This window comes from Pseudophryne corroboree (assembly GCF_028390025.1).
Source record: "Pseudophryne corroboree isolate aPseCor3 chromosome 8 unlocalized genomic scaffold, aPseCor3.hap2 SUPER_8_unloc_7, whole genome shotgun sequence".
Lineage (NCBI taxonomy): Eukaryota > Metazoa > Chordata > Amphibia > Anura > Myobatrachidae > Pseudophryne > Pseudophryne corroboree.
The window spans coordinates 1-13,681 of NW_026967625.1; the positions used below are offsets into that span (position 1 = coordinate 1).

Genomic DNA, 13,681 nt, shown 5'->3' on the forward strand with positions numbered 1-13,681 from the left:
TCACAATGTTAAAACTTTATATCTAAACCATAAACAATGTAATGTGCAATAAAACCTTAGTGTAATGATAGAGTGTAAAGGCAGCACAGTGTAACCTTATTAACTTAAAAGCTGTTTGAGCGTCACCGACGCTCTGAGAATACTTAACACTATAAGAAATACACAGATACCTGGGCTTAGGGTCCAACGCCTAATATATATATTCTGAATGATATACTTGCAAAAGAATTAATACAAATACAAATCATACACTACAATATAACATAGACTACCTAACCAGATAACTACACAGGAAATATAATACAATTACTATTTAAGGGAAAATAAGAGAGAAAGAGGAGAAGAGAGAGAGAAATTGGCCCACAATAACAAGAAGATCAATATAGTTGCGGAGAAAACTTACGCACAAAGGAAACGATCGCATGCGCCTCTGGACATCCAGCTCCCGATTTTCAGCAATGATAACCGTTGAAGAGTGAGAGCTGGATGTGATCGGCCTGTCTATTTATGCCCCACACACAATGCAATTCAATGGTCCCTGCAATCTCATTGTTCATTGGACACAGGAATTCCTCCTCGCATTATAACAAAAGGTCATAGGTTGATTCATACAGGTGGGCCGTGACTATTTCCAACAGCTCAGGTGGGAGGGAAACTGGGTTTCCCGCCGCATGGATAAGTAAGTGCAAATACAGTAAATGTTCATAAACTTCTTATGTCCATAACTATTCACACGAGCGATTAATCTGCTTCAAACCAACACTGGAATATTGCTAATTAAATACTCTTCCGATGGGTACTAGACACCACTGTATTACTCCTGTCTGACCCTTCGTATCAAACAAAGAGGGATTTCTCTGTTCACGAACATTCTATATTAACCAAACTTCCAGAATCTATCAAAGGGACCATGATCTACAAAATACATTATATAGTGAAAATATGTAACGATTGAGTCGCACGCTACGATCACATAAACTCTACCGTAAATACGCATACCGTGCGCCTGCGGGTGCCCGCGACTGTGAGTATGCGCACGTACGGGAGAGCGTACGCATGCGCAGCACGGACCTGTGTGAGGTGCAAATATGGTAGTGTGCATAGAGATATTTTTCTGACTTTGACAGGGGGCGGAGTTTCGCGGATTGACGCTGTTGCGTCGTGACGTCACGACGCAACCGCGTCATACCGCGAAACTCCGCCCCCCGAGCAGGAGTACTCGGGAAAAGGGAGGAGGGGGGAATCTGGGACCCGTAAAGTGCCGCGGCGGGCGCCCCGTGCGGTTGCACGGCTCTCCCGCCGCAAGAAACGGCACTGCATATATATATATATATATATATATATGTACCCATGTGTGTGTGTGTGTGTGTGTGTATATATATATATATATATATATATACACAGTATACATCACCTTATACACCAATGTTTTGGGGCTTCCCGTGCAAGCCCGCCGCCACCCTCAGTCCTTCTCCACACGGCCGCCTCCTCCGCACCATGCCGGACACAGCCTCCGTATCCACCGCAACGCAGACCACAGCATCCTCAGCACCGCCGCTGCTAAATACTGTAGGTAATCTTACCCTGCTGCCTTTCTCTCTCCCTAGTCCCTACTGTATGCCCTTACTATCCCTCTCTCTCTCACTCTCCCTGTCCATATGTCCCTGATGTCACTTTCCCTGTCCCTCTGTCACTCTCCCTGTCCCTATGTCCCTGCTGTCACTTTCCCTGTCCCTCTGTCACTCTCCCTGTCCCTATGTCCCTGCTGTCACTCTCCCTGTCCCTCTGTCACTCTCCCTGTCCCTGCTGTCACTCTCCCTGAATTTTGCCTCATTCCATGTGCTATAATGTAAATTTCGGCTCATACCGTGTGCTATTATGTGAATTTGGGCTCATACTGTGTGCTATAATGTGAATTTCGGCTCATTCTGTGTGCTATTATGAGAATTTCGGCTCATTCTGTGTGCTATAATGTGAATTTCGGCTCATTGTGTGGGCTATAATGTGAATTTTGTCTCATACTGCATGGTATAATGTGAATTTTGGCTCATTCTGTGTGCTATAATGTGAATTTTGGCTCATACCGTGTGCTATAATGTGAATTTTGGCTCATACCATGTGGTATAATGTGGATTTCGGCTCATTCTGTGTGCTATTATGTGAATTTTGGCTCATACCGTGTGCTATAATGTGAAATTTGGCTCATACCATGTGTATCTTGTGAATTTCGGCTCATTCTGTGTGCTATATTGTGAATTTTGGCTCATTCTCTGTGCTATAATGTAAATTTCGGCTCATTGTGTGTGCTATAATGTGAATTTTGTCTCATACTGCGTGGTAAAATGTGAATTTCGGCTCATACTGGGTGCTATAATGTGAATTTCGGCTCATACTGTGTGCTGTAATGTGAATTTTGGCTCATACTGTGTGCTGTAATGTGAATTTCGGCTCATACTGCGTGATATAATGTGAATTTTGGCTCATTCTGTGTGCTATAATGTGAATTTCGGCTCATACTGTGTGCTATAATGTGAATTTCGGCTCATACTGCATGGTATAATGTGAATTTTGGCTCATTCTGTGTGCTATAATGTGAATTTCGGCTCATTCAGTGTGCTTTAATGTGAATTTCGGCTCATCCTGTGTGCTATAATGTGAATTTCGGCTCATACTGTGTGCTATAATGTGAATTTCGGTTCTTACTGCATGGTATAATGTGAATTTTGGCTCATTCTGTGTGCTATAATGTGAATTTCGGCTCATTCAGTGTGCTTTAATGTGAATTTCGGCTCATCCTGTGTGCTATAATGTGAATTTCAGCTCATTCTGTGTGGTAAAATGTGAATTTCGGCTCATACTGCATGGTATAATGTGAATTTTGGCTCATTCTGTGTGCTATAATGTGAATTTCGGCTCATTCAGTGTGCTTTAATGTGAATTTCGGCTCATCCTGTGTGCTATAATGTGAATTTCGGCTCATACTGTGTGCTATAATGTGAATTTCGGCTCATACTGCATGGTATAATGTGAATTTTGGCTCATTCTGTGTGCTATAATGTGAATTTCGGCTCATTCAGTGTGCTTTAATGTGAATTTCGGCTCATCCTGTGTGCTATAATGTGAATTTCGGCTCATTCTGTGTGGTAAAATGTGAATTTCAGCTCATACCATGTGGTATAACGTGAAAGGAGCACCAGTACTAGATAGTATAAGGGGTCCTACTATTGTGGTGAATAATGTGTATAAGGGGTATATGGTGTGGTAAACTACACTGAAGGCCAGACACCCTTTTTAGGGCCATGCCCCCTTTTCCGGAGGCGCGCGCATAATTACAACCTTCACTTTTCCATACCCTCACTTCAAAATTTCCACTTCGACCACTGACTGTACATATGTAAATATATATATATATATATACAGACAGATAGTATGAGCGCAAATCACAAGGTGAAAGTTTTTTTATATATGTAGAGAGTCCCGTGGAACTATAAGTCCAAAGATAAACTAGGGACAATATTCCTCAAATTCACTGACTGCCAATAGCATTTGATGGACGACCCTTGTCAGTGTGCACTTCTGGGATTTCCAGCTGTCGCTTCCCCAGTGATACCCGATCCCGGACGGGTGGTAGTCCTGCCAAAAAGATTGAAGAAGCAGGGAGCGCCAATAGTGCATTAAAAGAGTAAAGGTATTTTATTTAAAAAATCCAAATTGGTGACAAGTAAAACCCGTACCATAAAAGGCGGTCAAACCACCGCTCGTATAACCGGCATAAGATTTACCCCACTGTGTAAAGCAGCATTCTTTAATTCCAAATCCAAATGTCAGACCACGCCCATACGCGTTTCGTCATTCGACTTCGTCAGTAGGCCTGGTCTGAAGTCATAAAAGCATTATTAAATACACATATCATTGTTCTAATTGACCCATACAGGTTATATTCAAATGAATTACAGTATTATAATGTCGACATTTCCCTAACACATATAATTCTAGATAGTAAATACTATAATTCCACCAAAGTATATGGAAGGAAGTTTCATCAAGGCATCAAGTAAAACATAATCATAAAAAATATATATAAAACAAATATAAAATATATATATATCAAAAAAACTTTCAATTATATAAATGAAAAGCAATCATATAAATGAGCACATCGCTGTCAATGATGTTAGCAAAAATCACTTAGCTCACCATTAAACGCATTTATATATGCTTACAAGAAATTCCATACAGCTCATATGTATAAATGGCATAGCAATATTTATCCATCCGTCGTCCGTTCAACGGACTCCTTTTACTAGACTGACAATTACCTTTTCTGTTATTCACAGTGGTTATATCAATCCTCCCAACAGGGTGTCAGTACTCACGACGCCTGTGGCTTTCACTCCGTCACGTTTCTCCTAGTTTTTATACTACTAAGAGCCCGTCGCATTAGCCCCGTCATTAAGACTATCAGGCGGCGCCCGGTCTTAACGTAAACGGGTTTGATGAACAGGTGTACGGACCTTTCATTATATTAAAGGACCAGCGCTTATTAGTGCAATCAGCTTATCCAAAAATAAGGGGAAAAAACAATAAGGAAAACGGACCAAAACTGTTTCCGTACAAACAATAAACACTAAGAAGTGAGAAATAGGAAGAATATATATACTATAGTTGCTATGCAGAGATCCTCCCTGCCGACAATAAATCCTACAAGAATAATGAGCTTTTAAATCAATAAACAAAATGTTGAATCAGGTATTTAGAATCCGATCTCAATTTCCTATTTTAGGAACGGGGTCAGTTCATATCCCTCATTTAACCCGTTTGGATACAAAGTATCTAATGTAACTATCCAGAATGTTTCCCTTTTATTAAGGGTATTTTCTCTATCTCCACCACGCTTATCAGAGGCTATATGTTCTAAACCTATAAATTTTAATGAGACGGGGTCACTGGAATGATACTGTTTGAAGTGGCGGGGTACACTATGATTTTCCACATTATTTTTGATGTTTCTCAAGTGTTCTAAAATTCGAAGTTTTAACACCCTCTTAGTCTTCCCGACATATCGCATCCCACACCCACATTCAAGCAAATATACAGTGTAAGTGGAATTACAATTAATAAAATTATTAATTTAAAATTTTTTATCCGAATTTTTACCACTGAAAGTTTTAGTACCCTTTAACCCATACTGGCACACTTTACACTTACCACAAACATAAAATCCCTTTACTTTATTAAATGATAGACAATTTGGGGTACTAATCTCTTTTTTCTCAAAAGCAGGTAATAAACTCGGAGCTAAATAAGTTTTAAGGGTTTTAGCTCGTCTAAAAACCATATCAGGTCTGGCTGGTAAATATTGAGATAATACAGAATCCATTTGCAATATGTGCCAGTTACGTTTGAGACTAGTCTGTATTTCATGATTCGATGAGTTAAATTGCGTCACAAAAGGACAGAACATGATATCTGTCTCAGCTCGACTCTGAACTTCATGTTTTTTATATTTAATTAATTCCTTTCTCTCCAATGTACTGGCTTTTTTAATAGCTCCTTCAATCAGACTTAAAGGATAACCTTTCTCTAAAAAACGCCGTTTATATTCTGAAGCTTGTTCCTCGAATTTGGTTACTGAGGTACAATTTCTCCTTAACCGTATCAATTGGGAAAAGGGCAAATTACTCTTCCACTTCTTCAATTGGCAGCTCTTGTAATCTAAATAATTGTTACTGTCAACCTCTTTGAAAAAAGTGTAGGTCTCTATTAATTTATTGGACGCATAGTCACTGGTGTTAAGGACTAGATCTAAGAACTCTATTTGTTCTTTCTGAAAATTCGATGTAAAACATAAATTAAATTCATTTATATTCAGATATTGTATAAACCCATTGAATTCATCTTCTGTTCCACGCCAAATGACTAGCACGTCATCTATATAGCGTTTAAACAGCATAACCTTATCAGAATAAGGATTATTGGCTAATACATTTCCTTTTTCCCACTCACCCATGTATAGATTGGCGATATATATATATAATTATTTATGTAATTTTCTTTGTAGTAATTGAAGACATTCTGATTTTAATTTTAGATTTTAGGACCCCACTGTCTTAAGTACCCCGGCCCCCCCGAAGCCTTAATCCAGCTCTGACCTACTCTGTATCTGACCTGCCCTGTATCTGACCCACACTGTAACCTGCATCGTATCCGACCCGCTTTGTATCCAATCTGCACTGTAACCCGCACTGTGTCTGGTCGCACTGTATCCGACCAGCACTATAACCTGGTCAATATTTAACTGTGTGTCCCAAAGTATTCGGCATTGTACTACTCAGGTACGGAATGCTGTTTTTGTGATTGGGGAGAATTTGGGGAGATGCTTGACAAAAAGGCTGATTGATCAGGGCTTCACATGGGCACAGGGTGCCAGTCATCAGTGTCCCAGGGCCCCCAGGTGGGATGTACAGTCTGGGCACTGAGAATAGGCATGTGCTGGGGGCATGTGCACTTGTGTTGAGAGGTGGTCTTCAGTATGCCGGCTGTTGGGATCCCGGCGCACAGTATACCGGCGCCGGAATCCTGACACTTATTCTCCCTCGTGGGGGTCCACGACCCCCCTGGAGGGAGAATAAAATAGCGTGGCGCGCATAGCGCGCCACCGTGCCTGCAGTGTGGCGAGCGCAGCAAGCCCGCAAGTGGCTCATTTGCGCTCGCCACACTGTTGGCAAGCCGGCGGTCGGGCTCCCGGCGCCGGTATGATGGTCGCCGGTAGCCCGACCGCCGGCATACCATACTACACCCGTGTAGGGGGCATCAATGTCCACTGTTGCTATTTTACAATTGGTTTTGGGTTTTGTTAGTTTGCTGTTTGGTAACTACTTTAGAGCAATGATATCGTACACACGATTCTCAGGAGATGTCTGTGTTGGATTGTTTTCTATTGATAGTACTTTTAAGTTGGTTTGATTGGTTATTGCTAATACATTACTAATGTGCAAATGACTGCTGTCTGCTGCTTAGTTTGGCCAGCCAGGCTTTGGCCTATGTTGGTGAACAATATTGTGAGCAGTGAGGGGGTCAAAATTGACTGGAAATTAATGTTATTGAGGTTAATAATACTGTAGGAACAAAAAAACACAAATTCTGTGATTTTAGATGTTTTTATGTTTTTTTGCAAGAAAATACAGCTCCAAAACCAAAACCAAAACCCGAAAGGGTGGTTCTGGCAAAACTAATCCAGATCCAAAACACGAAAAGGAGAGTCTGATCCAAAACCAAAACACAAAACCCGAAAAGTATCAGCCACACATCTTTAGTAGCAACAGAAGGGGTCAGGGTAGGAGACAGGGGCGGTCAGGAGATGTGGGGCTTCAAAAAGGGGGTAAGCTGCAAGTGAAAGTAATTACAACAGATAATTAACAAAAACAGCACCCCCTACCCTGCAGCGCTATGTGCGGTGCACCCTCCGCACACACCTAGTTACGACCCTGAGTAATGTACTTTCCTGCTCGCAGCCTGCCAGGGTTACTAGACTACTTGGTGTATAATAAACTTGTGTATAATAAAGTCACAGATTAAGCACAGCAATACCTGGTGGGAGAAGTGCAATTAATGCAGCCCCAGAAGTGAGTGTACCCTTAAATTGTATTTTTTGTTTCCAGAATAGTGATGCGATTAAGATGCATATTTAAAAATCAAGATGCTTGGTGCGTCTAATGGTGTGTACACATGGTGAGAATTTTTCTTACTATTTTGACTATATAGTCAAAATCGTAAGAAAAGTTAGTGCAGATCGCAAGGTGAAAGTCACCTTGCGATCCCGATTCGATGCCAATGCGCAGGTCCCGCACGGTCGGCATCGCAAGAATAGATAGACTGTGCAGGCAAGTCAATTTTGACTATCTCTATAGAAGAGATAGTCAAAATTGACACTTAGCCAAAATCGCATAGTCAGTATCGCAAGCACACTCATTATGTGCTTGCGATACTGACTATGTCTCGATGTGGCCCCTGTCGCATAGTGAGAATCGAGCATAGCCCAAATTTCACCGTGTGTATGGGCCTTTAGTCACACAGTCTGTGTTACCTGAAGTAGCCCTGATTTCAGGAAAGGTGACCGTGGACACATCTGTACAATGATACAAGGCTTTCTCCATCATCGATAGCTACCCTTGGAACTAGTGATGAGCGGGTTCGGTTTTACTCGGTTTTACTCGATTCTCAAAACGGCATCTTATTGGCTATCCAAAACACGTGACATCCGTGAGCCAATAAGATGCCGTTTTGAGAACCGAGTAAAACCAAGTAAAACCGAACCCACTCATCACTACTTGGAACTTTCATCAATCTAAGGCAGAGGTTCCCAAACTGTGTGCCGTGGCTCCCTGGGGTGCCTCGGGACACTTGCAGGGGTGCCTCGGGACACTTGCAGGGGTGCCCTGGGTTGGTGGTCCAGGACCAATTCAAATTATTCATGGTAAATATAATAGGCAAAACTAGTGCTAGTAGCTGTCAATCATAAAATGTGGGGATATACAGAAGCAAATTTTATCCCTCACCACACAACTGACTCTAAGGATGACATATAAACGCGATCTACTTAATGTAATATTTCTTTCTAAATTTCTCAATAAGAAATTTTTGGCCTAGGGGTGCCGTGAAAAAAATTCTGATATTCTAGGGCGCCGTGATTCAAAAAAGTTTGGAAACCACTGATCTAAGGATTTACTGACCAAAATCAGAACTTTGTTTTTGCACCCTGAGAACTTAATGCTTGAAATCTGTTTCATTTTATTCCTGGTAGAAAAAGGTAAAAATTCCAAATCTGGCAGATCAGGAAAGAGTAATCTGACCTTAATGTCCATTTCCTTGGGTTATTATTTCTGTAAGTCTACTTGGCTCAGAACCTTATTAACATTTCTAATCAATGACGCATTATATCTCCAGATAGTTCTATCTTCAATTAAAGTAATCTTAGGTAAGTTCTTACGAGACTCTCTACAATGGTAAAGCAGGGCTGTCTTCACCGAGACTTTTTTAGAACCTCCTGTAGATCTTATAACATTGTGTACACATGTTTGAATGACCTTCCTCGGATCCACAATCATTTTCCAAGGATTGAAATCGTACGATCTGTTTGCCTCACGGTGAACATACTGCAGTATATTGGATCCCGGTAAACTCTTCCAAGATGAAATGTTGGAGAAGTTTCCGTCAGTGGTGATGGTTTGTGGAAAATTGTGACTTTCAAAAAGGAAAACCCCAACTCCCGGGTTCTGCTGCTGGAGACTTTCCATCAGGCTGTCCCATGTCTGGTGTTTGATTGGCAGAATTATTTCATCAAGATCAATAAGCAGAACAAACTTACTCCGGTACATGTTCCGATAGATGCAGTCATTGAGTGTTGTCACTTGACCATAATACCCAATATCCTTGGCTTCCATAGAATAGTGCCATGCTCGAGCCGGTCTCAGGTATTTGTCAATTGGCCATGGTATCACCTCTACAATACCTTCCGCAATGTAGTACTGAATGACTTTTCCCACCTGTGGGCTGCAGTTATTAAGGTAGATCATGACCTGTGGAGCCCCCAGTATCCGGTACATCTCCATGGTCTGTATGAACTGTAAGACGTTACTGTAATTCCCAAACATGGTGGAAATGCAGACCGTGAAGTTGGTGGAAAATGGTCTCATGTCCTGATTTTGTATTCGGAACAGGGGTAATTGTGTCATGTTTCCTGTAGGAGACGTATGGACAGATAGGTACTTGGCATGGCAGCCTGGTGGTTCCATACAGATCAGGTTTGTTGCGCCGTAGGGAAAACCGAACCGATTACTGAGTATGTCTATCTGGGCCTTGGAAACCTCCACAGATTTCTTTACGGTACAACAAAACCAGCAGTATAGCTCCTTTACCTCTTTATGGTGGATAATGCTGAGGATACGGACTGCGCGTTTATTGTGTATTCGATGTTCAAAATATGGAGCTATGATAAATGTCCGGTTGTCTCGCAGTGGTGTAATAGTATCAGTGGTCAGTCTACGATCACAGCAGGTACACGGAGGTCTCCAGTGATCCAACGGAGGGTACAAAGGGTCAGTATTTAAAAATCCCAGGATAAAGGTGACAGTCAGTAAGACAGACACATACATTAGGTTCTTCCTTGAGATTCTGGCCATTGTATCAGGAAATAACTAGGAGAGAAACATAAGAAAAAATATGAGAAGACGAAGGCGCATATTTATTTATTAAAGTTAAATTGTGGAAAATTCCTTAAAATAACCATTTTCAGAGGGATGTAGGTGGGGTGCCGGCGCTCAGGATCCTGATCCTGCCTGTTAGAATACCAACCCTGGCATCCCGACAGACAGGATCTTGAACGTAAGTATCCCGGGCGGTTAGGGTTAGGGAACTGAGGGTTAGGTTTAGGCTGTAGGGAGGGGGAGGATTAGGCTTAGCTGCCTCCTGCACCCCTGTCGGCATTTTAAACAGTTGGGATGCCGGGGTCGGTATAATGACCGCCGGCATCCAAATTGCCGGGATCCCGTACCCAATGCTTTTCAGGTTATCCCCACAAAATATAAGACAAGGGTCCTCTGGATTCCTCTATGCCTGCTTATAGTGATGCTTGGCAGGTCACACACTGCTACTGCAAATGTGTCCACCTCTGCTTCATGCCCTCAGCTGTCCATGCCTATTTTCTGGTCAGCCTCTAGGTGGTGCCACATACTACGGTTACTAGCGGTTACATAAGAGCAGTGTCACGGTCTGGAGTTTCAAATCTGAGTCAGGACCCTGAGGCTGACTGACGAGTATATCAGAGGAATATATATAATAATAGAATTCCTTAATACGCTCTTATTGTAAGTCTACTGTTCTATTGCTTATTTTATATCAGTTAGTTTGTTCTATATCAGTTAGTTTAACACTATTTGTTTTATAGGCGGCCTTCAACACAGAAAAAAGGATCCCTTGTCGACAGAGATCAACATAGAAACAGATACACAAAAGATATCTCTGTGGAGCGCACTTCTTTAACGTATTAGGCAATTATTTGTCTAATGATAATACTTTTTCTGAATATATTGTCAAAGTCGAAAAATATCATGATTCATATGCCTTGTACTAACCCCATGCACATGACCGCTGCGCGTGCACACGCTCTGCCGTGCGTACGCATATTCGCACTTTGCGTAATAGAGCTTCTACGGCCGTGCGCTTTGGCGCGTGGTATGCGCATTTACGGTAGAGTTTGTGAGCGTGTAGCGGGCGACTCGATCATAGCATATTTAACCCATATAGTGTGTTTTATAGTTAATATTCCCCTAGACAACGTCAGCAAGTATGTTTAGTTTAAACGGTTCCTGGACAGAGAGATTCCTCTTTACATGATAGGAAGGGTCAGATAAAGGTTGAAAGGTGGTGTCTAGTATCCAGCTGTAGGGTATTTTAAGGGTAACATTTCGGTGTTAGTTAGGAAAAGATCGCTCGCTCCTGCGTATAGTTATGTACAAAAGTAGTTTATGGACATTAATTGTATTTGCTGTTTATTACACATGCGGGGGGAATCCAGAGGATACCACCCACTACAGCAGTTGGGGAAAGACACAGCCCACCTGTTCAAGTCTACCTATGACCTTTGCTATAATGCAGAGACACATTCCTGTGTCCAATGAACAATGAGATTATAGGGACCATTGTATTGTGAATGTATGCTGTGAATATAAAGACCACCATTGCCTGGCCAGTCACTCACTCTCTCTAAAGGCTTTCTCTTTGAATGCTGAGGGCTGGAATCCAGGACGCGCTTGCGAATCATCCCCACGTATGTATATTTCTCTGTAGCCATGTTGTTAGCCATTTTGTTATCCATTGTGTTTGCCATTTATGTTCTCATTTGTTCGCTCTTGTTTGCAATTGTTTGCCATTGTTCATCTTATTCTCCGTTAGTGTGTTAGATTTTGATGTTAGTTTGTAGTGTATAATCTGTACTGTTTTCCCCTTTTTACCCTAAATCATCCACGAAGGTGTTAGAGCCGGAGTGGTTTTTAAATCCAAACAAGGTCTTGTGTTTTCACTATTTACTACAAAGGGCTTTTCTTAGCGTCTCAATCGCTCAAACAGCTTACACATTATCAAGGTTAATAAGAGTTACATCATTGTAGTATTACATTGCTAAGGTTTAGAGTATAAGCATATCTTTACTGTGTGTTGTTAATAAGGTTTACTGTGTATCATTCTGTGAGCGTCTGCGCCGCTCATGTCTCACGCTCATGGCGCAGCATCTGCTACGCTAAGTGCGTACCCTTACGGTACTCAGTGCGCCAATAGCGTACTTAGTCCGTAATAGTATATAGCTTATGTTTAAAGGTAATATTTGACATTATCAATATATATATATATATATAGATATATATATAGATAAAGAGAGGATGACTTTACACATTTAGACACCCATATTTAAAAAAACATATGTTTTTATTGTTAAGACAATGTAGTTCAAAATCACATTTGCAATAAAAATGATAATTGTTTCCTTACAAAGTAATATTGATCATTAGGAATACAATTGTTTGTTCAGTTTATATATTTAAAATTAATAATAAAGATGCTTTCTCCCAATGCTTTTCGTCTTATAGCGACTTCTTCAGGGGTGTTTTCTAAACAAAATTTTTTTCTCTTATTGAAAATGCTCTCAAAATTTGAGGAGACTTTTCCTTCTTAAGAGGTTATAGAAAGTGATCTTTTGATCAAACCAATTATTATACTAGATATAAATCTGGATTAAATTTGAAAGATTTGGGATTTAGATAAGGTAATTTCCACAGTATGACAAAATTTAATCGGATTCCCTAATTAGGACCATCTGATTGCTAGTATCACTATTAGTTTCCAAAAAGAGGGCTTTTAGCTGTTACCAAGCTCCTTTCAATTCTCCAGCAGCAATCCTATTTCCACCGTATGACAAAATTTAATCGGATTCACACTAATTAAGACCATCTAATTACTAGTATCAGCATTAGTGCCCAAAAAGAGGGCTTTTAGCTTTTATCAAGCTCCTTTCAATTCCCCAGCAGCAATCCTATATGTCTGCATACATGGTCATCCTCTCTTTATATATATATATATATATATATATATATATATATATATATAGATATTTTTTTTTTTTAATTTTTTTTTTCCAGAAAAAGTATTATCATTAGACAAAAAATTGCCTAATACGTTAAAGAAGTGCGCTCCACAGAGATATCTTTTGTATATATATGTATGACACGCTCAGGTGGATTCCTGTGTTTCTTTCCAAAGCCGTGAGTGCCGCCCGCTGTGCATTGATATATTATTGAGGATTTCTCCTTCAAATGGAGGGCACCGGCTATTTCTAAGTATATACTTTTTTCCAAATAAGGAGTGCTACTGACCGGACCTTTATATATATATATATATATATATATATATATATTTATATATACACTGCTCAAAAAAATAAAGGGAACACTTAAGCAACACAATGCAACTCCAAGTCAATCCCCCTTCTGTGAAATCAAACTGCCCACTTAGGAAGCAACACTGATTGATAATCAATTTCACATGCTGTTGTGCAAATGGAACAGACAACAGGTGGAAATTATAGGCAATTAGCAAGACACCCCCAATAAAGGAGTTGTTCTGCAGGTGG

At 40.7% G+C, this 13,681-nt stretch overlaps 1 protein-coding gene across 1 annotated transcript; it reads right to left on the reverse strand.

Annotated features, from left to right (window-relative positions):
- Positions 1-8,876: 8,876 nt before the first annotated feature.
- LOC134987324 (uncharacterized) lies at positions 8,877-10,181 on the reverse strand. Its single transcript, XM_063950492.1, has one exon. The coding sequence runs from the start codon at positions 10,179-10,181 to the stop codon at positions 8,877-8,879; it is 1,305 nt and encodes a 434-aa protein (XP_063806562.1).
- Between the last annotated feature and the right edge of the window lie 3,500 nt (positions 10,182-13,681).

What these genes read in the sequence shown, in the direction of transcription:
- LOC134987324 (XM_063950492.1), bottom strand. Translation starts at nt 10,181, where the DNA reads ATGGCCAGAATCTCAAGGAAGAACCTAATGTATGTGTCTGTCTTACTG.